The 24,949-nt window shown below is 36.1% G+C and overlaps 1 protein-coding gene across 2 annotated transcripts in view; it reads left to right on the top strand.

Moving 5' to 3' along the window:
• SEMA3D (semaphorin 3D) overlaps window positions 1–24,633 on the top strand; it is a 232,699-nt gene extending 208,066 nt beyond the window's left edge. For both annotated transcript variants that reach the window (XM_015095240.4, XM_060414983.1), the window contains exons 15-18: window positions 657–814; window positions 4,359–4,423; window positions 13,264–13,400; window positions 20,340–24,633. In XM_015095240.4, the coding sequence (XP_014950726.2) occupies window positions 657–814; window positions 4,359–4,423; window positions 13,264–13,400; window positions 20,340–20,765 (786 nt within the window). In that variant the 3' untranslated portion in view covers window positions 20,766–24,633. The remainder of the gene's footprint in view (window positions 1–656; window positions 815–4,358; window positions 4,424–13,263; window positions 13,401–20,339) is intronic.
• The last annotated feature ends 316 nt before the right edge of the window (window positions 24,634–24,949 follow it).

A 24,949-nucleotide genomic window follows, 5' to 3' on the forward strand; every position in this document is an offset into this window, starting at 1 on the left:
TTGTATGATCCCTCCCCTCTGCCACCACCACATGTCCTCAAATAAATTCATGTAAGGATGTGAGGATGTGGTCCCTTATTTTCAAAATGTAATTTTATTTGCTGAGTTGTCAGTATCCTGCAGGCTTTTACGTATGATACAGCATCCCACAAGCCTCCTTAATACTTTCTTCGCAATGATACCAAATACTTTCTCTCTCATTTATAACTCATTTTCCTTCAGGGATCCATACTTCATTAGCAAATGAAATGGTTAGTTAAAACCACAGAAAAAGTTCTAGAAACTTCCTTTTGGTCATTTCTTATGGCAGGAGAAGACCGATGGTGTTGCCTATAGCATCTGTGCTTGATATAGTCTACCAAAGTATATTTTCAACTATTGAGAAAGAATTTGACATCTTAATTCCTCAGTCTAGCAGCTGGTTTTTGACCTTCTTAAATTACTGCCAAGGTTACTCCAGCTCTGTAGAATGCTATCCAATTCAGGATCAACACCTTCAGATCACCATCCAGCCAGACTGAAGACTGACTTATCTTATTCTTCCTGTGGCAACCGAGGAGACAGATTTAGATCTGTGACATGGTATTCAAGAAAGGGAAGTTCTTAAGACTAGACTGAAAGATGCTTCTAATGGATTTGTTTTGCCTGATTTGCAGCAACAATTGTATGTTGGTTCCCGAGATGGATTGGTTCAGCTTTCCTTGCACAGATGCAACACTTATGGGAAAGCATGTGCAGACTGTTGTCTTGCCCGAGACCCCTACTGTGCCTGGGATGGACATGCATGCTCTCAATATGTGCCCACTTCAAAAAGGTGAGCAGCACCTCACATTAAGAGGAAGCCTTCCATTTTACATGATGAACAGTTCATGTGAAGTTGTGAGTAAAAGTTGGCCAATTTCTCTTGTAGTTAGTTTAAAGACAAAACATACAGGAAACATGGTCTGTGGTAGGGATATTATAACCTAAGTGTTTTATAGTTTTTCATAAAGCTAAATTTAAGGAGGATAAAATTCAATGTTCTGAAGTCTAGAAATGTGAAGGTTTTACCAAACCAGGTTTGTCCAACACACAGCAAGCCAGTTGTGGATATGCCAAGGTTTGCAGCAGAGAACGGGGTTTATTCATGAGGCAGTCAAGCGAGAAGACAGGAAACAAGTCTCAAATCCACCTACCCAAAGGTGAGGGACCCAGGATGTGTATGAGATAAACCTGAGACCTGGGGAGCCTGGGAAAGGTAATTGGAGATAGAAAAGGTGAGGTAAGCAATGGCCTGTGCAGATGGAACTAAGCTACAGGCTTCTTCTTGGGATGCATGCTCAGAGGGTGGATTTTGGCCTCTGATATCAAAAGGTAACTGGACACCCTCACATGCCCAGAGGGAAGGCAAATGTCTTAACTGGCTAGAGCTCAAACAGGACACAACCAATTCCAACAACTTGGGCAAAAAGTTCATTGTTCAGGTTACCTGAGGCTTGGAGATATGCACCTTTTTGTAGCAACAATTAAAGCAAGCTTGATCAATGAAGCCAGTTACAGGTTTAATGGATATAACTGATAACTCTTGATTTCACAGCTTTAAAAAATTCTGATAATTGTTTATATCTTTTGCCTTCCTCTTTGTCAGAAAGCACAAAAAGTTTGCTTTCTTTGCTATTCTAGCCTTTGTACATTCTTCCTTTCTTCCCTTGTTTATAAGTATGCATATACTCATAGTTCAGTTCAGTTCAGTCGCTCAGTCATGTCCGACTCTTTGTGACCCCATGAATCACAGCACGCCAGGCCTCCCTGTCCATCACCAACTCCCAGAGTTCACTCAAACTCACATCCATCGAGTCAGTGATGCCATCCAGCCATCTCATCCTCTGTTGTCCCCTTCTCCTCCTGCCCCCAATCCCTCCCCGCATCAGAGTCTTTTCCAATGAGTCAACTCTTCGCATGAGGTGGCCAAAGTACTGGAGTTTCAGCTTTAGCATCATTCCTTCCAAAGAACACACAGGGCTGATCTCCTTCAGAATGGACTGGTTGGATCTCCTTGCAGTCCAAGGGACCCTCAAGAGTCTTCTCCAAGACCACGGTTCAAAAGCATCAATTCTTCGGCACTCAGCCTTCTTCACAGTCTAACTCTCACATCCATACATGACTACTGTAAAAACCATAGCCTTGACTAGATGGACCTTTGTTGGCAAAGTAATGTCTCTGCTTTTGAATATACTATCAAAGTTGGTCATAACTTTCCTTCCAAGGAGTAAGCATCTTTTAATTTCATGGCTGCAGTCACCATCTGCAGTGATTTTGGAGCCCCCCAAAATAAAGTCTGACACTGCTTCCACTGTTTCCCCATCTATTTCCCATGAAGTGATGGGACCAGATGCCATGATCTTCATTTTCTGAATGTTGAGCTTTAAGCCAACTTTTTCACTCTCCTCTTTCACATTCATCAAGAGGCTTTTAAGTTCCTCTTCACTTTCTGCGATAAGGATGGTGTCATCTGCATATCTGAGGTTATTGATATTTCTTCCAATAATCTTGATTCCAGCTTGCACTTAATGTATGTTTTTGTAATACTGTAGATTATATACAGCCCACAGTACATACCAGTGATTATGTTGAATTTTGCTTTTACTCCAACTTAGCCAATTTCTGCCACCCAGATATGCTTAAATATCAAACTATGTCCCACTGTTTGTAACTTATTGCTTTATGTACTCTTAAAAGTAATGTCATTATAGGCCAACAGTACCCAGGCTAGGAATTTATTTACAGACACACAGGCAAAAAAGTACCGCAAATTATATGTTTGTTCATTTCAGCACTGTTTTCAATAGCAAAATTATTGGAAACAACCTAGTGCCTATTAATATGAGTTATGGTGGCTGATATATTAAAATATCATTATTTTAAAATGTGGTTTACAGTAATACTATTTATTAAAGTATCACTCAAATTATATTTTGTTCCAGGTTAAATGTCAGCAAACTATATATATATTTTTTTTTAATCTGTAGGTCTTAACAAGATAGCAGGTGAGCATACAATAGTCCTACTACTATATATGCACTTCTATTTTTTGAAAGTTAACTGATCTGTTAAATTGTAAATTCTAGTATCTCAGATTGAATGTATAGTACAAAAACAGACACAATGCCAAGACCTTTTTATATTCCCTGAAATCTCTGAATTGAATTTAAGTTTAAAGTAAAAAGTCACAACATTTTTGTTAGTTTTTCACAAAGAATATACTCATCCTAGGTAATCTTTGGACCATGCTTTTCTTTTCTAGAAGCTAAAAAACAAGAATGCTCATTAGTTGGTAATGAACCTTCAGTTTGATGAATTGATCCTGTTTCTTATGAATCCAAGATTTAAAAGCATTCTTGACCTTATGTACCTTATACCATCATATTTTTTTCTTTTTGTATTTCCCAGGACTGTATCTCTGATCTTGCAGACATGCCACTGTGATGTTCTCCCTTACCTAACATAATGTTTGTGTGAGCCAAAAAATGTGTATGATAGATGAATCTTCCACAAGACTGTCATCCAGTCAACGTTTCCCTTAAGGAACACTCTAGTATCACAGAATGTTCATTGTGACATCTGTGATCTCTGATGTGGCAACATAAAATAGCCAAAGCAAATGAAACTGCACACTGAGTGTAAGATTTATTTATCTTAGATGTAGCAGATTTTTTACTATACAATAGTTATTATTTTCTCTTCAGGAAAACATGTGACAATAATGTACAAGGCCATTATTTTATTATTACTATCATTAGCACCACTATGAGAGAAACATTGTGAATTGTGTGTGTCAGTAGATAGAAATAACATCTAGCCATTCATGCCATTTCAAACTTGTACTTATGTTTCAAATAATATTTATCTTGTTGTTTAATCACATAAATAATGAATCTTCATATGATAAAGCATTTTATACTTGTGTGTACTTTCTTACCCACTGACTAAAGCTCTTTTATATCTTATTTCTTTCCACTGACTGACTGAAAAAAAGAAGATACAAATAGTTACCCCTCATTGGCTGTAAATAAAAACTGGAGTACATTTGTTTTCAACCTGTTGTACTGAATAATTTGTCAAAACCAAAGAAACATTGTGATGGCTAAATAAAATTCAGATCATCTTATTGCTAAAACAAGATCCATTCTGTTAGGACTCTACCTAACTAGTAGTACTTGGATTAATGTTGCAGTGATTGGAATACTGACCTGCATATAAGTTAAGCAGTGAAACAAGTACAGTTCTGCTTCTGCTACTGTTATTAGTATTAGATGTAGACTTTTTATATTCCAGATATCATGCTTGAAGTTCTAAACCGCTTAATCCCTTTTCTATAGGCGAGCTAGACGCCAAGATGTGAAGTATGGGGACCCAATCACCCAGTGCTGGGACATAGAAGACAGTAAGTATAGGTCTGCTATTCTTTACTCCCATTGAAAACTGTAAGCCTAATCTTTGTGTGTCTTTTTTATTATATGACTTAAAACATCTTTTGTGTAGGAAGATCCCATTTTGTGTAACGCTTGAGCTCTGGAAAAGCAATAGAAAGTTTTATAAATCAGCCCCCTGTTCACGTGCCTAAGTGAATATAAATCTTTGTTATATTGTTATTTGTTTCATATGGCTTTTAAAATTCCTATACCTTTTCCCTCCTTTTTTACTTCCTTGTCCATCCTTGTAAAGTTTGAAACTGCCATTAGAGATAAAGCAGAATATAGTCCAAAACATATGGACATTTAGACCGTCCCAGAAGAGACCCTCCAAGAAAAGTTTGATAAAAGGGCTGGACTCATTGGAAAGAAACTTTAGGTAGCCTGTGCATTATTTGTATTCACTTATTAATTCAGGTACCATGCAATCAGTAAATATTTATTGAGTTCCATGTGCATATAATTGACCTGGTCATACTTTGAGACAAAGAGACTCCTTAGATAACTTACACTTCTTTGGGGAGATGTCATAAGGTACAAATCGTGATGTGGGAGTTTAGGGAAAAAAAAAGACCAGTCACCAGAGGCTGTATTATTCAGAGAAAATGTCATAGAAAGGAGGATCTTGAAAGTCTGAGTGTGAGAAGGGAGGAGTAGAAAATTGAGAGAAAGTCTGTTGAGTGACTCTGGTAACAGAGAATACAATCTGTAAATGTATATATTCCAGAGCTTTAGTTACTTTCCACTCTCAAGCTCTGCCTTCAGGTAGAAAATATATGCACACAGGAGCATGCACACACACAAACATACATGCAACTGGAGGAAGAACGGAACTGCCTTCCTGTCCTCACATTGTTAGTAATCACCCACCACTGAATAAACAACCCACATTTCATAGTCTGTGACTGGTGGTCTGGCAGAGTTTTCTTAATTTAAAAACAAAGCAATTGTTTATAATTTAAAATATCATTCTTCGGAAAAACAAGTTCTAGTCCAGAATAGGACATTTGTTTTCTTGTTCCAGTGTGCAGGTGACTCACTGTAACAGCCTGTGTTTTATTTAGCAATCATTACTGCGTACTGTGCATACATTTTATCACATGTGCATATGAGATTAGCAGGGACTGTCTTAGGTATGATGGATACGCTCAGGAGTAAAGAATCCTCCTGCCAATGCAGGAGATGCGGGTTCCATCCCTCAGTCAGGAAGATTCCCTAGAGAAGGAAATGGCAACCCACTCCAGTGTTCTTGCCTGGGAAATCCCATGGATAGAGGAGCCTGGCAGGGCCACAGTCCACAGGTCACAAAAGAATTGAAAACAACTTAGCGACTAAATGACAACAAATGAACAAAAAAGAAAACAACCTGCACATTCAGGGATTTTAAATTTAAGTGTGTGTTAGGGGAGGGAGCGAGCAACAAACATAAAAACAAGTGAAATATATGCCATGTTATAAGGCCTAAGGCACTCACAATCTCTGTCTTCGCTTCATCACATCCCCTTCTTGTTATGCTCCATTGTACGTTGCCTTTTCTAAGCACCATCACCACTCTAAGTCCAGTTTTTGTCAAGATCACCAAGTGATTTCCTCCCTTGCCAAATCCAATGCACACTTTTTAGCACTCATTATTACTTACTCTCTAGCTCCCTTCTCCCTGAAACACTTTCTTCACTTGGCTTCCATGCAGTGGTGCAGTGATATGCTGGAGCCAGTTCTTATGGCCCCATGAGAGCTGATTGTTTATTATGTAGGAGATTTTTGAGCTGGTTTTAAACCATTGGTACCTTGAATCAGCCATGGTGGGAGTTCTTATACTAGAAAAATCAGCAAGCACTACAAATCAGGGCCTTGCATTTACAGAGATGGTCTCCCAGCACATGTATGCTTCATGGCACCACATGGAAAACTTCTGGTTTTTCTTTTACCATATAGGCTTCTCCTTCTGAATGTTCTTAACTTTCCTTTTCATTCTACTACCTAAACATTCCGTCTCTGTCTATTCATTCCTTAACACCATCCATTTCAATACTATCAGAGGCTTTTTTTTTAATTGAAGTATAGTTGATTTACAGTGTTGTGTTAGTTTCTGGTGTACAGCAAAGTGATTTAGTTATTTTGTTGTTGTTCAGTTACTAAGTTATGTCAGACTCTCTATGGCTCCATGGACTGTAGACTGCCAAGTTTCTCTGTCCATGAGATTTTCCAGGCAAGAACACTTAAGTGGGTTGCCATTTCCTTCTCCAGGGAACCTTCCCAACCCAGGGTCGAACCTGCATCTCCTGCATTGGCAGGCTGATTCTTGACTACCTGAGCCATCAGGGAAGCCGTATATATTTATTCTTCTTCATATTCTTTTCCATTATGGTTTAACAGGATATTGAGTATAGTTTCCTGTGAAATACAGTAGTTGTTGTTGTTCAGTCACCCAGTCATGTCTGGATCTTTGTAACCCCATAGACTGTGGCACTCCAGGTCTCCCAGTCCCTCACCATTTCCTGGAGTTTGCCCAAGTTCATGTCCAGTGCATTGGTGATGCCATCGAGTCATCTCATCATCTCACGCCCTCCTCTCCTTCTGCCCTCAATCTTTCCCAGCATCAGGGACTTTTCCAGTGAGTCAGCTGTTCCCATCAAGTGACCAAAATACTGGAGCTTCAGCATCAGTTCCTCCAATTAAGGGTTGATTTCCCTTAAGATTGATTGGTTTGATCTCCTTGCAGTCCAAGAGACTCTCAGGAATCTTCTCCAGCACCACAGCTGGAAGACATCAATTCTCTCTGGTGCTCTGCCTTCTTTACGGTCCAGCTCTCACAACCTTATGTGACCACGGGGAAGACCATAGCCTTGACTATACAGACCTTTGTCAGCAGTATAACATTTATGCTTTTCAACACACCGTCTAAGTTTGTCATAGCTTTCCTGCTGAGAAGCGATCATCTTCTATAGAGTAGAACCTTTTTTTCTTAATCCGTTCTAATATATAATAATTTGTATCCACTATTCCCACAACCTCAATCCATCACTTCCTTATCCCCTTCCCCCTTGGCAACCCTTAGTCTTTTTTCTGTGTGAGTGAATCCGTTTCAAAGATAAGTTCATTTGTGTATTATTTTAAATTCCACATATAAGTGACATGTGGTATATGTCTTTTTCTTTCTGACCTACTTAGTATGATAATCTCTAGGATCATCCATGCAGCTGCATATGTCATTGCTTCATTTCTGTTTATGGCTATGTACTAGTCTATTATATATACACGTGTGTGCATGAACATTGTGAACATCTTCTTTACCCATTCATCTGTTGATGGACATTTAGGTTGCTTCCATGTCTTAACTGTTGTAAATATTGCTGCTGTAAACATTTAGAGTATGTATGCGTGTGTGCTAAGTTGCTTCAGTCGTGTCAGACTCTTTGGGTTGGACTGTAGCCCACCAGGCTCCTCTGTCCATGGGATTCTCCAAGCAAGAATACTGGAGTGGGTTGCCATGCCCTTCTCCAGGAGATTTTCCTGACCCATGGATTGAACCTGCGTCTCTTATGTTTTCTTCATTGGCAGGTGGGTTCTTTACCATTAGTGCCACCTGGGAAGCCCATGATCTTTTGAAATTAGTTTCTGAAAAGCACTAGTCTGGCTCCTATCTCAGCCCTGTCTGCATTTGTTTCCTCTGTACCTGAAGAAATCTTTACTTCAGGTGTCCACATGGCTCTATCCTCATATCATTTTATTCTGTGATTGAAATGTTAGTATCAGTGTTAATTTCTTAGAGACACCCTTTCTGACCAACCTACCTGAAATACCTTTTTTCCCTATGCCAGCAAATTTGGAAAACTCAGCAGTGGCCACAGGACTGGAAAAGGTCAGTTTTCATTCCAATCCCTAAGAAAGGCAATGCCAAAGAATGCTCAAACTACCACACAATTGCACTCATCTCACACGCTAGTAAAGAAATGCTCAAAATTCTCCAAGCCAGGCTTCAGCAATACATGAACCGTGAAGTCCCTGATATTCAAGCTGGTTTTAGAAAAGGCAGAGGAACCAGAGATCAAATTGCCAACATCCGCTGGATCATGGAAAAAGCAAGAGAGTTCCAGAAAAACATCTATTTCTGCTTTATTGACTATGCCAAAGCCTTTGACTGTGTGGATCACAATAAACTGTGGAAAATTCTGAAAGAGATGGGAATACCAGACCACCTATCCTGCCTCTTGAGAAATCTGTATGCAGGCCAGGAAGCAACAGTTAGAATTGGACATGGAACAACAGACTGGTTCCAAATAGGAAAAGGAGTACATCAAGGCTGTATGTTGTCACCCTGCTTATTTAACTGATATGCAGAGTACATCATGAGAAACGCTGGACTGGAAGAAACACAAGCTGGAATCAAGATTGCTGGGAGAAATATCGATCACCTCAGATATGCAGATGACACCAGCCTTATCGCAGAAAGTGAAGAGGAACTCAAAAGCCTCTGGATGGAAGTGAAAGAGGAGAGTGAAAAAGTTGGCTTAAAGCTCAACATTCAGAAAATGAAGATCATGGCATCCGGTCCCATCACTCCATGGGAAATAGATGGGGAAACAGTAGAAACAGTGTCAGACTTTATTTTGGGGGCCTCCAAAATCACTGCAGATGGTGATTGCAGCCATGAAATTAAAAGACGCTTACTCCTTGGAAGAAAAGTCATGACCAACCTGGATAGCATATTCAAAAGCAGAAACATTACTTTGCCAACTAAGGTCCGTCTAGTCAAGGCTATGGTTTTTCCAGTAGTCATGTATGGACGTGAGAGTTGGACTGTGAAGAAGGTTGAGCACCGAAGATTGATGCTTTTGAACTGTGATGTTGGAGAAGACTCTTGAGAGTCCCTTGGACTGCAAGGAGATCCAACCAGTCCATTCTAAAGGAGATCAACCCTGGGATTTCTTTGGAAGGAATGATGCTAAAGCTGAAACTCCAGTACTTTGGCCACCTCATGCGAAGAGTTGACTCATTGGAAAAGACTCTGATGCGGGGAGGGATTGGGGGCAGGAGGAGAAGGGGACGACCCGGGATGAGATGGCTAGATGGCATCACAGACTCGATGGCCGTGAGTCTTAGTGAACTTCGGGAGTTGGTGATGGACAGGGAGGCCTGGCGTGCTGCGATTCATGGGGTTGCAAAGAGTTGGACGTTACTGAGCAACTGAACTGAACTGAACTGATCCCTATTATTCCCTAATCTGCTATTTTTACTTGTACTGCATAACACAGCCAGATACTATATTATCTATTCATTCACTTGATTACTTTGTTTCTGTCACTGGAATATAAAGGTGGTGAATTTGCCTGCCATAATCACTAATATATTCCCTACATTGAAAGTAATGCCAGTGTGGTAGGGAAAAAATAGTAAGTCTGCACCATACTTAGGTGAAGCGAGGGATATTCAGAGGGATAGCCCTTGAGCTGTTCCGTAAAGAAACAATCACACTTTCCTAAGTAGATTAAGTAACAAGTATTAAAATCAGAAAGGACTCACATAGGTTTGGTTAAGTTCGTGACCGTCCCTATGTTATTCTACGGAGTTTGTGTTTACCCTGTAAGTGATAAAGAACTGTTTTATATTACTAAGAAAAGTTGTTTTTAAATAAAAGTCATTTATTTTGGTAGTTTGGTGATTGATCGGAATAGGAGAAGTCAGTGATAGAGAATCAATTGTGGAAATTAAAGTAGAAATTAAGAGGGTATTTTCAAACTAAGGGTTTTCAATCTCAAAGAAGAGAAAGGGTCAGATTTGAACAATTGTTTTAGGTAAAAAAGAGAGGAGACGAGTTACTTATAACCCACCATAAATATGCGTTGCATTGACCTGGTAATCAAGTTTTGAATAACTGGCAAATAGATGTTTCCTTTCTTCCTTCTTTTGTTCATCAATTGTTATATACTATGATATTGCACGGTTATTAATGATAGTGTTAAAACAATGTTAACTATTTATAATCTTGCTACACTGACATCAGTGACATGTCCTAAGTGTATTATGAAGAAACATTCCAGATATTTCTCTATGAAAAAAAAGATTTTTTGCCTCCAATCTGAAAGATTAAAATATTCTTTAAAATTATTTTACACTTAAATGAAAGAGACATATTCCACTCTTTAAAAACATTATTGCATGCAAATTTTTCACCTTTAAAAATGGATAGTAATGAAACACTTGTGAAAGTGCTGCACTTCATATGCCAGCAAATGTGGAAAACTCAGCAGTGGCCATAGGACTGGAAAAGATCAGTTTTCATTCCAATCCCTAAGAAAGGCAATGCCAAAGAATGCTCAAACTACCACACAATTGCACTCATCTCACACACTAGTAAAGAAATGCTCAAAATTCTCCAAGCCAACCTTCAGTAATTCATAAACTGTGAAATTCCAGATGTTCAAGCTGGATTTAGAAAAGGCAGAGGAACCAGAGATCAAATTGCCAACATCTGTTGGATCATCGAAAAAGCAATAGAGTTCCAGAAAAACATCTACTTCTGCTTTACTGACTATACCAAAGCCTTTGACAGTGTGGACCACAACAAACTGTGGAAAATTCTGAAAGAGATGGGAATACCAGACCACCTGACCTGCCTCCTGGGAAATCTGTATGCAAGTCAGGAGCAACAGTTAGAACTGAACTTGGAAAAACAGACTGGTTCCAAATAGGAAAAGGAGTACATCAAGGCTCTATACTGTCTCCCTGCTTATTTAACTTATATTCAGAGTACATCATGAGAAACTCTGGGCTGGATGAAGCACAAGCTGGAATCAAGATTGCTGGAAGAAATACCAATAACCTCAGATATGCAGATGACATCACCCTTATGGCAGAAAGTGAAGAAGAACTAAAGAGCCTCTTGATGAAAGTGAAAGAGGAGAGTGAAAAAGTTGGGTTAGAACTCAACATTCAGAAAACTAAGATCATGGCATCTGGTTCCATCCCTTCATGGCAAATAGATGGGGAAACAGTGAGAGACTTTATTTTTGGGGGCTCCAAAATCATTGCAGATGGTGACTGCAGCCATGAAATTAAAAGATGCTTGCTCCTTGAAAGAAAAGTTATGACCAACCTAGACAGCATATTAAAAAGCAGAGACTTGACTTTGCCAAGAAAAGTCCATCTAGTCAAAGCTATGGTTTTTCCAGTAGTCATGTATGGATGTAAGAGTTGGACTGTAAAGACAGCTGAGTGCTGAAGAATTGATGCTTTTGAACACACACACACATATATGTTTAAATTTACAAATAGAAAAATTTAAACTCAGAGATAAACATTATTGGAATATTCAGTAAATTAATTTGTAGCAAAACTGATGTGGTGATGACTTTGTGTCAAAGGGTCACTTTCTGCTGATTTGAAGATGGATTTCATATAATCAGCTCACTATTTCGCTTTTCCAGTTGATTTCACTAATTTAATGTTTACTTAATTGACTAGTTCTTTGGTTGAATCCATCTAATTGAATTTCTCCCAAGCCCTTGCCCTGTCACCTAGCAATCAGCCTGCATCCTCTCTGCTTTGTTCATGAACTCCCTTTGCTCAAGAATACAGTCTCTGTTACTGTGAAATGATGCATTTCTTTCTTCTCTGTGATGGGCACTGGTGATCTTCCTGTGCATTAGGAATTTATTATCTGAAAATCGTGGCTATAATCTGTTGAATTGGCAGAGAGAGAGTGGATAGACTACAGATTTCAAGTGGAATTCATGCATTTTGATGGTTAGATAAGGTTAATTCATAATAGGGTCAGCATGCTTGACTTAATCTTTGCTGGTAAAACACAAATAAGCTCAAAAGAAGTTTTGAAAAGAAACCTAACAATTGGATGCATGTGCATTCATGCCATTTGCTGATAATTCAGTGTGCTTAGATTGAAGATTCACTTAGGTCCCTTAAGCCTTACTCTGGTTTATGCCTAAAATGCTAAGTGGCCCCATCTGCAGAATTGAGACATCTGAATATACGTTGAAAAAGTGCATGTTTGGGCCAGGCTGAGAAGCCGTCATTTTTTATTTGATCAAATTTGATCTACAGATCTTAGATCACACATGGGACACAGCCTTTGGGTACTCTGGATGGAATGTATTTCAGATGGTGCAGTTGATTTACGAGAAGAAGGTGTCTGAGACACTGATCCTTTAGCCTCCCATTAACTGTCTTATTGCAGATGCATGTGGGGCTATAATATCCCTCTTTGAATAAAAGAGAACCTTTTGGGGGTAAATAATATCCTGATTCAGAGTATTAGAATATCCAATGTATTAGTGTCATCATAGAATTTCATCAAGTATAGAGAAGTACACTTACTTTTCTGATACTGAAATGTCATATGGTCATAACATACGGTTTGTGGTCAGCCCTGTGGACCAGTTCATAATGAATTTCTCTTTAAAGGTGAAATAAATTGCTCTTGCAGAACTATCTACAAAATTGGTTCTATTTTCTACAAATTAAAAGGTTTAAAGTTAAAAGATGTTGAAGTTTATTCAGTGCAACTCAAAGAGGCTCAATGTTAGTTATATCTTGTGAATTCTTATTTTAAAAAAGAAACTTCAAAAGTTAATATATTGATGAAAGAATAAAAACTGAAATGCTAGGATAGAGTTTAAAAATCAATCTATTTGTATTTTACTCATAGGTAGCAAATACTATGCTATGAATTTCATTTCTCTTTAATAATGTATATGAATCTTTCCCTCATGGCATCTGTTCTAAATCAGTCTATTTTCCCATTGCTTTTAAAATCAGGTCAAGGTTAATCTCCTATTCCATGTTTGCTTTCCAGGCATTAGTGAAGCTGCTGATGAAAAGGTGATTTTTGGCATTGAATTTAATTCAACCTTTCTGGAATGTATACCTAAATCCCAGCAAGCATCTATTAAGTGGTATATCCAGCGGTCAGGAGATGAACATCGAGAGGAGGTAAGTTATAGTCATCAAAGAAAGATCACCTTGAGGGAAAGAGTGTAAAACTTACATCAAATTTAGGTTGTGAGAGAAAATGTTCAACTTTTAGTGCCAAATGCAGTTCTTATCCCTACTTGATAATAAGGAAAGTAAAATTTTATACTCTGGTATCCAAGGTAACAATGCCTTTGAGAGACAAATAGCCCAATTTAATGCAAATGTGTTAATGAAATACATTTAGAAGCAGACAAACAAATGTACATGATTCTTCCTCAACTTTTTGTTTTTCATAGATTCTTTATATTTTAGAACAATTCTCGATCAAGAATGAGACTTTCTCTCACAGTAGCACAATGACTAAATTCTAACTCACATTGTATTCAGTTTAGACTATAAAATGAAACATGTCAAATTTGTACAAAACTGGAAATATATATCGTATCAGATTGTCACATGAATAAGTTGTATAAGTATCTACCTTTTCACTCTAGTGTCTTAAAATTAAATCAACAGAGAGGGAAAAGTAAATATGGCTGCTCTACTTTTGACTTTTCCCTGTTTCAGTTTTTCTAACACATATATGTGTTTAAAACATATTACAAAGATTTTGTGAGATAGGTAAGTTATACATGTTACTGAATTTAATGAGATGAGTTTGGGTCGTCTGAGAAATTGTATATTAATATTATTTGAACATCGTGAAACAGGTTAAATGACAGAATATGAGAAACCAGTGATAATCTAGAATTCTAAAAGTACCAGTATTAAATTAAGGATAATGTAATTGTAATGGAATGAACACAGGGTCAGAATTAGATGAGTTGAGTAATGACTCTTTGGTAATATTACTGAAGTCCCATGGGCCAAGATTTTCTAAGGTAAATAAAAAACACAAAAGTTCCTGTCAAAATAAAATGAAAAAAAAAAACAAACACATATGAGAATGTGAATTTCAAAGCAGAGGATTACTCACAAGTGTAAAATAATTCATATAACATTGCAGACACTCTCTGTCTGGAAGGATGTGTAAAATAGGAAGTAGCACTAATGATGTGTTCACCCTGACTGCTGAGGGTTTCCGAGCAGGTGGTGACTTCTTTAACACTCAGTTTCTCTGCCATATGAGTAGGAGGACCAGATGTCCTCTAAAATATCAGCCTTCTTGGTAACTCTATAAAACATTTAAATAGGATATGTAATCTGCCAAACATTACTGTGGAATTATGGTTCTCAACTTCAGGCTGTTTTGCTCCCAAAGTATTCATATTTTTGGCTGTTGTCACTGCATGAGGGGAGGATGCTACTGGCGACTACTAGGTAGAGGTCAAGGATGATGCTAATCTTGGTGCAATGCTCAGTCCCTCACAATAAATAACCATCCAGTCCCACCCAAATATCAGTAGTGCTGAGGCTGAGAAAACTTGGAGTCAAAGAGCCAACTTTTATGGTATGGTCCACTGTTAAACTAAGAAGCTGTTATTCTCTTCATCTAAGAATAATTTCTCTATCAAAGTATTGACCCTTCACATATTTAATACTAAGGGAATAATTGTCTCATGTCCTTATGTCATAATTGTCCTTGTGTCAAATACGACAAACAATTGTCCTTATGTCAGATTCTCTAATAAAACTTGATTCTTGTTGTTATATCCAGAAGTTTTAACAATATGACACATCCATAGTTATACTAAGTGTTTAAGAGTCTCATTGTTTACCAATATATAGTAAAGTTTTATCTGATGTAAAAATGATATAAATTTGAAATATAAAGCATTTATTATTTATCCATGAAATATTGGAAGGACATTAATCTGAATTTTTTAACATTCAGGTGTTCTTTTAGTTACACTACAGTATTTTATTTTTGAATATCTCAAATGACTATTTTTAGTTTTAGTCAATAATGTTTGATGATTTGTTTTCAGTTAAATATAAAATTTTAATAACAATTTTATTCCTCCATGACAGATTTAATCCAACTTTTAAAAAACGTTGAACTCTTCCTGGGGTGCCCTGCCAGTTTTAGATACATACATTTGCCTATGCATGTTTGCATTCATATAGTTTATATTTCCAGAAAAAGCTGTGCATTATTTTAATGCACATTTCAACAGTTTATCATACAATCATGGTGGTACCGAGCTCCATAAATTTCAATGGAGCAGAAATAATGTATTTATTGAATTATACTTAAAATATTTTAGCTGTAATGTTTCAACTGATATTTTCATCTATCTTTGTAAATAGGCAGTTATTCACTGTCCAGGATATGCAATACTGCTTCCTGAGCTGAGGAAAGGGACAAAATCCAGACTAGATTTGAAGCATTTTTCCCAGCAGGATACCCTCTGCTCTTTACCAAGAAGGTCACAGTTTGAAATCTTTCCTCCACTCAAAAAAAAAAAAAAAAAAACAAAAAACAAAAAAAAAAACAAAGCCTGAGGGAAGGCCCAGGATCCCCTGTGGCACAGAGGCTGTCACCAGGTTATTCTCTGCCAGGAGGAGAACGTTTCCTTGCCGAGTTGTTTCACAGTTGGGTGCTGTTGGGAAGGTCATGAGTCAGTTGTCTGCTGACTTTCTTATAGAGCTGTTCTTGAAATTGATGATGTTTATGCTATAACCAGCAAGTTAATTGACAGTCCCCAAGCTTCTATTGAGCTTTTGAGATCTGAATAAATAATACACCATTTGTGATAGTAATTTTTTCCGTGGATTTTTAAAATATTTTTAAAACACCTTCAAATGTTTGTATGTTTCTATCTGTAGGTCTTTATTTTTATTGCTTTTATCATAAAAGCAATATAAATGGTTTTGAAAATACAGTAACATATAAAAGACTATGAGATCACAAAGTGTAGATAATCACACATATATTTTGATCTCTATTTCAGGTTTTTTTCCTACTAACCATTACACTATCAGCAATTTCCCCTGCCATTCAATTGTAATACACAATTCCTGTCCCACACCCTTGCCAGCCTGATGCCACAATCATCCAGTCACGTTCCATGTTTTATTTAAATAGCTTGTGTTACCTCTTAAAGTAATCAATTTTTCTTTAGCTAAATCTTTCTCTACTTGTTTGTTTTCTTAGGACAGATTCTTAAATGTAAAATAAGTGAGTTAAAGACTTTAATATTCTTACAGCTTTGGATAAACAACTGTATATTGCTAATTTCTCATCAAAATCACCATATTGGCAAACTGCCTTACCTATTACTTGCTTGGTTTATGTTGATACAGTCATTTAAAAACTTTAATAAACCCTTTATATATTTAAATAGTAACATTTAACATTATGCATAAGTAACTTTTTATTATGTTTTATATCTCTGAAATTCTTTTGTGTGTTCAAATCACACACATTTGGACACTTCTATTGATTTATATGATTTCTCTTTGTGCTTAGAAGTTCCTTCCCCAATAAAAACATGTACATATTTTCTCATCATCTTATGATTTTACTTTTACAATTGCAATTTTTTTTTTTTTTTTGGATTTTTTTTGGCCCTACTGCATGGCATGTAGGATCTCAGTTCCCCAACCAGGGATAAACCCGTGCCTCCTGAAATGGAAGCACAGAGTCTTAACTACTGGACTGCCATGGAAGTCCCTACAATTACAGTTTATATTTTATATTTACATTTACTCCAAGATATTAATCAAGAATGAGTTATGTATTCATTTGATTTTTCTCTCTTTTAAATAATGAGCCAGTTGCCTCAGCACTATTTTTAATAAGTCTTCATCTATGTTTGTTGAAGGGAAATACTCTTGAAGCCTTAGTCACTTCGAAGACACATGCTTTAGCTATGAAAGACCTGACAGGTGAATTATCTGCAAAGGAATTACCATTAGGTTGCTATTATCAGAGAATCAAGTCCCTGACCTTTACCTGATGCTTAATACCTAACTGTCCTTTGTCCCATTCCATGTTTCTCTTTTCATTTTAAATGAATTGCCCTTCACTGAAGATGTACATTTAATAATGCCAAATATATTATCCTTGTTCACATTAGGCAAATGGATAGTCGACCCGAGTTCAAGCGTGGTTTTGATTTGTAAGGCTGAGCAGCTTTTACATATCACTAGAATGGAGAAAATTCTATGAGTTTAAATCAGTGGCCAGAGATTACATTATCTCTTTGTAGAGGAGCTGAATTTTCTAAATTGACTGTGCTGACATTTCACTGTCGAGATACAGTCTGCATAATGCATCCTATTTCAGCATGGAATGAAAGCATTACAGAGAATGAGAATGTGAAGGAGGCAAATGTTAATCAACCACTTAATTTCTGGGTCACAGATTTCTATCTCTAGATTACAAAAATCCTATGAAAATATATCAATTAAAAATGTTTTGTTAGAGATACCATTTCATTAAAGACATATTTTTGAAATTTTAGGAAGACAAAAAAAATCCCTTAAATTATCTCATAGAATTTAGATAAATCCAAAAAGAAATTCATTAAGGCAAACTTTTTATCTGTAGGTCAAAAACCAAAGAAAATGTAAGCATTCCATCAAAGAAAGGAAAAGTGAAGGACCCCGATGGGGTAATGAAATGCCAGGTGTTTATGAAACCCTGAATCCTGTAGGGACTGGAAAGGAGGGAAGGGGGCAAGACTTCAGAGTAAAATAACATAAACAGGACATAAAACAAGAATAGCAAAAATAATGATAAAATGTTGTGTAATATGTGTGAAATCACAAAGTCATCATTCCTTCCTGTCAGAAGGTTGAAAAGAAAAAGTAAAAGTATTGAGTCAGAGCTGTAACAATCTCTAAGAGTCACATTAAATGCAGTTTAGCAAGACAGGATGGACGGGACACATGTATACCTATGACCGATTTATATTGATGTATGGCAAAAACCATCATAATATTGTAAAGCAATTATCCTCCAGTTAAAACAGATAAATTAGAAAAAAAATTAGCAAGAATACCAGCTAGAAAAGAAAATCCAAAGGTGAACTGTAACTGAAGTCATCCACTTTGATCATCTTGCTATTAATAATAGCCACAGGCCATTTTCCATTAAATCACAGAAGTAAAGCTTCAGAACATCACCTCTCTAGCAGTATAGCAGTAGTCTATGATGCTTCTAATAATACTTCACATTTAACCTTCAAAGAGCTTTACTTTTAACCCCCCCCCCCCCAAATACACCATATGCTGTGTCACCAACTTGATAAATGGGAGACCAATCAGGGAAGATAAATGAATACTCATAGGAAGTAGAGCAGAAAGGAACCAGAACCTAGGCTATGGAGTCAGAATTTCAGTTTCTTGATCTAAGATGTATTTAAATTAAAAAATAATTCCTACAATAAAATTATTTAAAACAAAAAATATATAGTACAACTTAAATTTGAGATTATTATTTTTGTTTAATCTTTTAGAGCTCTACCAATTCAAATTCAACTTTTACCCTAGGCAGGAGGTTTCTATAGTTTCTAAGAATATAAATGAATTCAACATGAGTTTTATTACAGTAGCATTTTAAAATGTCTGGGCCTTTAGAATAAATCCATTAGAAAAAAAAAAGAAAAAAGAAACTACACACCAACTCAACCAAATAGGCAAAGTAAGGGTAACAAGCAAACCCCTGATGGTGTGGATTCAGTGTAGAGCAAAGGCAGGGCTGGAGACCATTCGGCCTCATTAACCAGGGATCTGAGCTGTGACCTGCCTTTGGCCTCGTGTGGTACCCCGCCAGCTGCACTTCTCTGGCACAGAGGGTGGTTGGCCATATACTTGTGAGTTAACTGGGCTGGTAGCCAGAGATGTTTCTTTTCCTTTTCTCATATTTCCAGAATAGGGGGATTTTTTTCCTACATATTTTTCACATAAAAATGCAAAGTATAGTCCACCCACTGTGAATAAATTTAATTTAGCCGTCTTTATGCCTCTTTGATTTCCATCAGCTCAAAGTCCACAATACAGGGGCAGATGTGTAAACTGGGAAATCTTCCAGACTTCTTTGTTGTTGTTGTCGTTATTCTACTTAGTGCCGAGCCCACTCAACAATACTCCACATTAAACAGGGCTCTTGTGTTGGTAAACATGCCTCTAGTTTATTGAAGATAGGTTCACTATTCACACCAGACTGGGGGCCAGGCAAGCTTAAACATCTGAATTGTCTTTCTGTACTATTGCTTCAAAGAGCAAAGAGCATCACATTCCAGGGGAGTGTCTTTTTTGTTCATTGAGCTTTCTCACACTCAAAGTCACATCACAGTGTTATAGTATACTGAGGTATCAGAAGTATTTTCACAGATGACATAGTCTAAACTATCATACAGACACACAGTATCAACATTCAATTCATAGTAAAAAGAGAAATTCAGCTTTAAATGTTTCTAACCTTCTGACTATATGGTCTTACTTAGTTACAGCTCTAACATCCCAAAGGCTGTGTCCTCCATGCCTTTCCACTTGACTTTTAACAAGTCACCACTTATAGTTTCCATATGCTATTCAGCTCATTTATTTGGCAGTATCTAGAAAAAAGAGTAAATTCCTTTCAGAATCATTCTTTTCTACATGATAGGTAGTAGTGTGCACTATAAGCTCTTTTTCTACAGAGTGACTGCCAATGTTACATTCTAGTTCTAAAATTCAGATACAAATCAGTGTTCTTGGAATACCAATTAGTATGTGGAATTTCTTGTAAAGATGGTCAGTTTATAGTTTCCAGGTTTACTTCATTTTCATGATTTTTTATTCCTATCTGTAGATTGGTAGGAAAAACTAATTATATTCCAAAGATTCAGTTAGATATGATCAGATGCAACTATACATTTCTGGGGGCAGCTACTTGAGCTGAATTTTTCACTCTCTTCCACGATGGCTGACAGTATTATGCTTAACGACAGAGAGATGGGGACTAGATAGATCTTTTAGATTCATCTCTGGCTCTCATTTATTACCTACCTTTTTTCAACTCTGCAGGTAAAACCTGATGAAAGGATCATCAAAACAGAATATGGGCTACTGATTCGAAGTCTGCAGAAGAAGGACTCTGGGCTGTATTACTGCAAAGCACAGGAGCACACTTTTACCCACACCGTAGTGAAGCTGACTTTGAATATCATTGAGAATGAACAGATGGAAAACACCCAGAGGGCAGAGCATGAGGAGGGGCCGGTCAAGGATCTGTTGGCTGAGTCAAGGTTGAGATATAAAGACTACATCCAAATCCTTAGCAGTCCAAATTTCAGCCTAGACCAGTACTGCGAACAGATGTGGCACAGGGAGAAGCGGAGACAGCGGAACAAGGGCAGCCCAAAGTGGAAGCACATGCAGGAAATGAAGAAGAAACGAAATCGAAGACATCACAGAGACCTGGAAGAACTTCCTAGAGCTATGGCCACATAGTTTTCTATTTAATTTAAAGAAAAGAACTCTTTACCTGCAAAAACACTGTTGTCTGTTTTATTCATCCTTACACGAACTCATAAGAGCTTTCCATGGAGTTTTGCTAAAGCACAAGAACAGTAATCTGAATAAGACTATATGGTGGATATGGCATTAGTAAGAGTGAATCATTCATCTGAACCAGTTTTCCAAGAACTAAAACTTATACCTGCAAAGTATCAGAATTATGCTTTACACTTGTAAATGTAAAACAGGGGCTTTACACTTGTAAATGTTTTATATTCTGAGTTTTTGAATTTATTATGTAAATAACTGACATAAGAAAGCATCAGATTTGACATTGAAATAAGGTGCTTTATATCCTTTGCATGGCCTTTAAGCATGGAGTTTACCATGCAGTTGTTGCTTTATGTTCTTATGAATGGATATGTCATTCCACTTTAGAACTGGCTGCCTGGTGGTAGAATTGGAGGGAAGATGCAAAATACAGCTCACAGTATCAACAGGAACTTTCCCAGTGAGCCATTTGCTCTTGGTGTATGGTTTGGAGATTTGGAGAGGTGCATTACTCCTTTCAGACCCCAGGGGTTACAATTTAGTGTCCTGCAGCATTGATTTACTGAAGGGCATAAATGTTCCTCCCAGAATTCCTTGTGACTTGTCAGGATAACAGGTTCACAGAGAGAACTTGGTGCTCAGTTATGTGTTTTTAGAATATATGCTGAGCTTTATAGGGACAGAATGCTTAATAAATATTTTAATAGGGTATGGGAAAGCATTTTAATAAAAGAAAACATCACTAAGTATACTGCATCCTATTGGGGGTGGGGGCACGCAGATGGGATTTGTTAAGAGAAAGAAAGACAGCCATAAATTCTGGCTTTGGGGAAAACTCCCCATAAAAAGGAAGAACAATCACAAATACAGTGGATGAAAGGTAATGTGGCTTTATGCACTGGAGTATAAGTAGCTGCCAATTTGTAATTCATCTGTTAAAAAAAAAAAAAAAAAACTCTAGATTGTAAGAAACTGCAAGCAAAAGCCTGAGGAAAAGTTACATTTTCTCAAGGATCATGGGAAGAAAGAACACAAATTTATATACAACCAATGGATTTCAGTGTATACTGCCTCTCTTTCTTCTAAAAATTTCATCATACTCTATAAATTATTTCTATTTAGTGTCTTTATTCTCTCCTAAATAATGGATTATTAGATTTTATTTGAGTGAATAGGAAAAGACAATATATACATATATATAGAGAGAGAATTAGATAGACAACAGTCGTGGGGAGTGGGAATACTATGTATTTGTTAAATAATGAAATGCAAAAATTTTTACAACGGAAAGGGTTAAATTAACTCTTTGACATCTTTTTCTTCACAAACTTTTTTGCATTTCTGAGATTATATGATGTATAATCTCATTGTTTTAGTAATTTAATAATAAATAAGTCTACTGCATGTAAAGAAAACAAACTCACATTAACATTTTTCACGTTTTGTTAGTGCTTTCAAATGTTTCCAATTTGACCTTCCCTCTCAATATGTATGGTATGTTTCCTGCCTGTTTAAGAAGGACTCACCTTTCCTTCATACAATTCAAAACCCTTAGCCTTCTTCTGTTTTGCCTTTCACGCCCTTTTTAGTGTGAAATGAAAAATTAGTCACTTCCTCACACAGAAGGCAGCTTTTCAGAAAACTAAATAGCAGACATTGCTCGTTTCTCATGCATTGTACGTGTCTTGAAAGTAAAAGCCTCTGAGAAGGCAACATATTACAGAGTTCAGTATCATGTCTGTTCCTGGATTTATGCTCAAAATGTTCTATCTTACACTCATTGTACTTGCGTTGCTTACTTACTCAAAGAAGTCACACTGATCTATGATGTTAAGTCACCTTTTGATAGGATACTCATAAACATTTGTAGATGTTTTACTATAAGGAAAACTTAAGGAAGATGGTTTTTTTAAGTGAACCAGAACAAATCACTCTATTAAAAAGTAATCCATAAGAATAGTTCGAGCAAGATCAGACTGCTAACAAGAGTGTTTGAAACTATTGATTTGCTGGCTTAAAAACTTCCCAGAACTCATAATAAGCTCAAAGCATATGAGTATGTTTTTTAAAAAGATCTCCAAATATGTGTATATTAGACAGTAATGATCAAATTACAGATTGCTTTGAGAGAATTATATGAAACTCAAGTGTTAGGATTGACTTGTGAAAAAAAATTTGGTTTTCATCAAGATATGAATGTCCAAGCCATTTTTTAATTAATTCTTTCTTAGTTATTCAGAAAAAAGTTAGGAATTTTAATGGACAGCTAAATTTTAATGGCTGGTTTGGATCTAAATCTATTAATTTATGATAATTACTTAAATATGTTTGAAATATTGTTAGTAAAAAAGTCATGTAATAAAAATTTTATTGGCAAAGATTTATGTATATTTATATGAACAAGACATGTAAGCTGCTACATTTAATTCTTTAATCTTTTTTTGCCTAGAACACTTAGGGGAACAGTGTGAATATATTAAGTCTAGAGATAAGACACAGTGTATACTTCCTCACCACTGAAAGTTTTTACCAAGTTTTCTTTGAAATAATGAAAAATAAAATTATAGTTAATAGTTTCAAATTTGCTAAAAACTCAGCTTTTTACAGAGAGGTCTTAAAATGTCTGTGTTTAGCCTTAATTTTATGGGTTTTTCCCCCCATGTTTTGAATACATGTCTCTGACTGATATTCATCATTTGAATTTCATTCCAGCTAAATCTGAATTTCATGCTGCTGAATCCTAACTGTGCATTCATTTACATTCAATGTATTGGGAATTTTAAGTTTGTTTAGAAATTGATAGTCTAAATAATTAGTGTAGAACCTATTATTCCACAGAAAGCTCAAAACACCACGTTCACATTATTTTAAAAAAAATTTTGAAAATCGACCAAATTATTTAAGAAATGGAAAATAGAGAAAATTAGAAATGTGCAAAAGCCACAACAGTAGTGAAAGATTTATAACTCACACCATACCTCACAAATCCATTAGCTAAATACTACTTACCTACAATATGCTGCCTGCAAAATGGGTTTACTCTTGAATTGTTCTTTTGGTCTTTGTTTCAGTTCTTTATATGCTATTAACTTTTGTTTCTGCTGAATTGTATAAACTCAAACAAAAAATACGTTTACAGTTGCCAGTGCCTGTTTTTCCACATTGTATTGAAAATTAAAATTTCAAGGACAATTAGACAGCCTCCAAATGTCAACAAAATGTTAAACTGAACAAAAGCATTAAACACTGATATTTTAAAACTTAAATATATCTCATGAAATATAAATAAAAGTGGAAATGAAAGCTGAAACAGCTTCCCTTTATAATTTGTTTTGGACAAAATGTTGGAATTCATTAGCCTTATTGGGAATGGAGAATTTAGAAAACAGAGATATTTAAAATGTTTTTATAGAAATATTTTTCTCACAGTAAATGACAATATTTAAATAATTTAATTTGCATTTGAGGTTAAAAAAAGATCTAAAATTCCAAGATTGGACACATTAACAGTGCAAAGACAGGAACATATACATGACTTATACCTCTCATTTAAATATTTTGTCATATTAAAGTATTTATGGTATGTTTGAAATAGGTGATTTGGGGGGGAAGGGCAAAAAATCTGTCAGTTAATTATGTAATTTAATTCTTAATAATTGTAAGTGGTTAGCAATCTACATTGAATTTATAGTTTTGCTATTCTAAAAGAAACGTAGTCTTGTAATCTAAAATAATTGCAAATTGCTAAATGTATATTTTGGTTGTATTATAATAAAATACAAACATTAGTGTTTTATGATTATAAACAGAATATTGGTTTGTGTGCAAGTTTTGTTTTCAGACCCTAAACATGATAACCAGATTATACACATAGAATCACAGTGACTCAAATACAAAGGAAAATATCTCCTACAAATTTTTAGTAGATATATTTTACACTGTAAGTATGCAATAATTTCCCTTATGAAAAAAAAATAATTTTCTCTTCCCAATCATTATAATTATATACTTAAGCTTTACTGTGATTTAATTTAGACTTGAGTACACTGAATTAATATTACTACTCAAGTAACAAATTTTATTTCCAATTACCATTCTATGAAAATTAAAAATAGTTATCTGTATGC

This window comes from Ovis aries, chromosome 4, assembly GCF_016772045.2.
Source record: "Ovis aries strain OAR_USU_Benz2616 breed Rambouillet chromosome 4, ARS-UI_Ramb_v3.0, whole genome shotgun sequence".
In the NCBI taxonomy this organism is placed as follows: domain Eukaryota; kingdom Metazoa; phylum Chordata; class Mammalia; order Artiodactyla; family Bovidae; genus Ovis; species Ovis aries.